Source organism: Frankliniella occidentalis, unplaced genomic scaffold, assembly GCF_000697945.3.
Source record: "Frankliniella occidentalis isolate FOCC.00 unplaced genomic scaffold, Focc_3.1 Scaffold758, whole genome shotgun sequence".
Classification (NCBI taxonomy): Eukaryota; Metazoa; Arthropoda; class Insecta; order Thysanoptera; family Thripidae; genus Frankliniella; species Frankliniella occidentalis.
In genome coordinates this window covers 29,389-33,084 of record NW_026267867.1, presented here as the reverse complement: position 1 = coordinate 33,084, position 3,696 = coordinate 29,389, and the positions used below count along the sequence as shown (strand labels likewise).

Genomic DNA, 3,696 nt, shown 5'->3' with positions numbered 1-3,696 from the left:
CGATCTGTTCCGCTCCCGTTACACAAAGTTCGATCTGTTCCGCTCCCGTTACACAAAGTTCGATCTGCTTTTGGCCGCTCTCGGGAGACCCAAGTTTAGAGCGCTACCGCAGTTTTGTTGTTGTGGCATTCAATTTTTTCTTTAGAGTGTGTTGTTCTTCAATCTTTTAGCAACAGACAGCATCTTTTACTTTTTTTCTACCGGCAATATTAGCGAAAATATAAACATGAAAAGACCGCGATGCAGAGCGCGACGGAAAGCAGATCGAACTTTGTGTAACGGGAGCGGAACAGATCGAACTTTGTGTAACGGGAGCGCAACACATCGGACTTTGTGTAACGGGAGTGAAACGGATCGGACTTTGTGTAACGGGAGCGCAATACATCGGACTTTGTCGTTAGGAGGCATCGTGTTGCTTTTAATTAAATCACCAAATCCAGGAGGTGAGTACATGCGCTGCTTTGGAGGAATGCTGTCCTCTCTCATTAAGTGCAGATTATGAAGAGCACATGTAGAGAGTACAATGTTCTGAGCAAGAGTTTCATTTGCAATGGTTGTGTGCCGCAAAATGCGAAACCTTGCACTCAGGATGCCAAAAGCGTTTTCCACTACTCTTCTGGCTCTTGAAAGTCTATAATTGAACACAATTTCTTCTGGCTTGTATTGTTGACTTTGGGGGAAAGGTTTCAACATATGTGGGTGAAGAGGAAAAGCCCCATCACCCAGAATTACATAGTTCAGAACATCATCTATATCTGCATTGTAAGCACGATGAGGAAAGTCTAACTTATGGTCATAGAATCGTTCGCCAAATTCTGTTCGGTCTAGAACACCAGTATCACCTTCCCTTCCCTTTGCTCCTACACCTATATTCATAAATTTATATTTGGCATCACAGACTGCCATCAGAACTATGCTATGTGACCCTTTGTAGTTGTAGTACTCAGACCCCTTTGTTGCAAATTTCTGCAATGACAGGAACATTATTAAAACAATGTTGGTAAAAAGTATGTCAGTAAAATAAAAAGTGAAAGGTGGAAAGCACTCACCTGGAAGACACAATGTTTCCCATCGATAGCTCCCATGCACATAGGAAATTGCCACATGGTCTCAAATTCGGCAGCCTTCCGCCTCCACATATCTCTTGAAATAGGTTCGAAAACTATGGGTTTCAGTACAAACCAAATGGCTGCTGTAGTCTCCAGTACAATTTCAGATATGGTTTAATTAGCAATACTAAATACATATTGCAATGACATCTGACTTTCACCTGATGCCAAGTACCTACAAGAAGAAATTATATTATAGACAGGGACCATATTGCTAAGCAAAACATTTAAATTCTTTTTTAAAAATGTTACCTCAAAGTGACTGCAAGCCGCTCGCCTGGTGAAATACTCTCCCTGTAAGACTTCTTCTCAATGATAGGTGACACCTTATCTAAAAGCCAGTCAAAGGACTCCGGTGTCATTCGCAGAAAGTTGAAATAATAATCCCTGTCAAATTCTCGAAGCACAGGTATTAGAGAGAACCACGCTCGGAAAGTCTTCCTGTGCAGAAACATGGGTCGAACATGCCATCTCTTTTGGCGTCTCTGTGTCCTTGACAACACTTGAAGCCTCTGCCTCTCCAACTGCCGTAGGCGTAAGGCTATGAATAGCTTAGCATTTCCTGACAAAAGGTACACAAGCCCTGTTATTAACTATAAATACAATTTGGAGGTTAAAAATATTTTAATTGAGAAAAACTTACTACGATGCGATAAAGTACGTCGTAACCGCAAAAGAATCCGCCGCACATGAACTCTCGTCACTCCAGGAACACTGACCATGGCTTATAATTTAGCTATTTCACTTAACAGAAACTATCGAAGCAACCCAAAACAATCACCACAATAACAACAACCACAACGAACCGTCGTGGCTGTTTGCTTCCGCCACCGGCGGATGGCGCCACCGGCGCGTCGTAGCGCGGCGCGGAGAAAGGCGCAGCGGCGTAGCCAGCCAACATTGCTGTCGTTACTGAAAATGTCCTACGCCAATTTTCTTCAAAAATAACATCAAAAATAAAATCAGACGACTGAAAAAGTAATAACTCTACCCATCCCCCTGCGTAAATACCGCGGCAGAAGTGTCGTGTACTGAACTGAAGTGAACTGACCGGGGCTGACGGGAGCTATTGTGGGACCAGCTTTATGCCTTGAGTCCGTCACGCCCTAAGTCCGTCACGCCTAGAAACCTTGACGCCTAGAGCCTGTTCTTCCTTGACTCCGTCACGCCTAGGGTCCGTCACGCCTAGTGTCTGTTATGCCTTGAGTCCGTCACGCCTACTAACCGTGACGCCTAGAGCCTGTTCTTCCTTGAGTCCGTCAAGCCTAGGGTCCGTCACGCGTAGAGTCTGTTACGCCCTGAGTCCGTCACGCCTGAAGTCCGACACGCCTAGAGTCTGTTATGCCCTGAATTCGTCACGCGTAGACTCTGTTACGCCTTGAGGTCCGTCGCGCCTAAAGTGTGTTATGCCTTGAGTCCGTCACGCGTAGACTCTGTTACGCCTTGCGTCCGTCGAACTTAGGGTCAGTCAGGCCTAGAGTATGGCCTGAACATGGCAAAAAAGCGATGAATTTGGGACATTTTTGATGAAATTCTTGTGAAATGACCCCCAAACGCCCTACGGGCAGCTAAAACCATTGGCAATTCTAATCTAGAGGTGCAAACAACTACTCTTTAAAGCGCCTTTGAAATCTGACTGTATCACCGGAAAACCTTCCCTTGTCAGGGGTAACTGGTCAAAGTAGAGTCCTTTGGGGGAAAATTTCGTTCGTTTGGCTCTATCTCTAACCGTTTAGGCGCTAGAGGGTCTTTTTACGAAATTAAGCTAAAAATTGCCGTAGTGAAAGTTAGTTGTGGAAAAGGCCTAAAAACAGCAAAATAGGGAAGAAACTCCTTCCCCCGACCCCAAAAAGCGTCTTCAAAACAGAAGGGTGGGTTGTAGTCGCGGTGCTTCACCCTTACATCCCTTTCTCGTGTCTATAGGGCAAACTCAAAGGCAACGGGTTTAAGCGGGCCGAAGGCGAAGGCCCGCTACATCATTCGATCATATGTTCTTCAGCAAATCGCGTAACAGAAATGGTCGGGCCGCAGGCCCGACCATCGCCGCCGGCAGGCGAAGCAGGGCCGGCCCCTGCCGAACGGAGTTGCCGGCGGAGCGAAGCGGAGCTGGCAACTTCGTTTGCCAGAAGGGCGGGCCTGCTTGTTTGGTTAGGAATCAATCATCTTTCTTTTAGATTGCAAGGGGGCTGCCGCCCCCTTGACCCCCGCTTTTGTAATGGCATTCCCTTTGGTGGTTGAAATCAACTTTTCTTCAGGTACTAATCAATCTCCTTTTACAATGCAAAGGGGCTGCCGCCCCCTTGACCCCCGCTTTTCTGATTCTGATGGCACTCCCTGTGAGGGTTAAAATCAACTTTCCTTTAGTTGTTAATCAATGTTCCCTTTAGAATGCAAGGGGGCTGCCGCTTCTTTGACCCCCGCTTTTCTTGTGTTCCGTCTAATGTGCGTAACGGACAAATTCTAAGAGAGTGAATCATAGGCGCTACGCCTCGCTACCTCGCTATCGCTCGTTCGCTCGCTCCACGAACTAGGAACCAATTTGAAGGTTTTTGGCCCGCCCCACCCCCTCCGACAAACCACCCCCTAC

The 3,696-nt window shown here is 46.6% G+C and overlaps 2 protein-coding genes across 3 annotated transcripts in view; one reads left to right on the top strand and one right to left on the bottom strand.

Annotated features, from left to right (window-relative positions):
* LOC127751712 (uncharacterized) overlaps positions 1-3,696 on the top strand; it is a 12,122-nt gene that overhangs the window by 681 nt on the left and 7,745 nt on the right. The gene's annotated exons all lie outside the window — the stretch shown is intronic.
* On the bottom strand, positions 398-1,106 carry LOC127751711 (putative nuclease HARBI1). Its single transcript, XM_052275682.1, has 3 exons — positions 1,050-1,106; positions 523-966; positions 398-415 (listed from the first exon to the last, which is right to left on the bottom strand). Exons 1-3 carry the CDS (start codon positions 1,104-1,106, stop codon positions 398-400), a joined length of 519 nt encoding a protein of 172 aa, XP_052131642.1.

Coding starts and splice junctions, on each gene's coding strand:
- LOC127751711 (XM_052275682.1), bottom strand. CDS start 1,106: ATGTGGCAATTTCCTATGTGCATGGGAGCTATCGATGGGAAACATTGT. Junction 967..1,049: donor GGAAACATTGTGTCTTCCAG/GTGAGTGCTTTC, acceptor CTGTCATTGCAG/AAATTTGCAACAAAGGGGTC.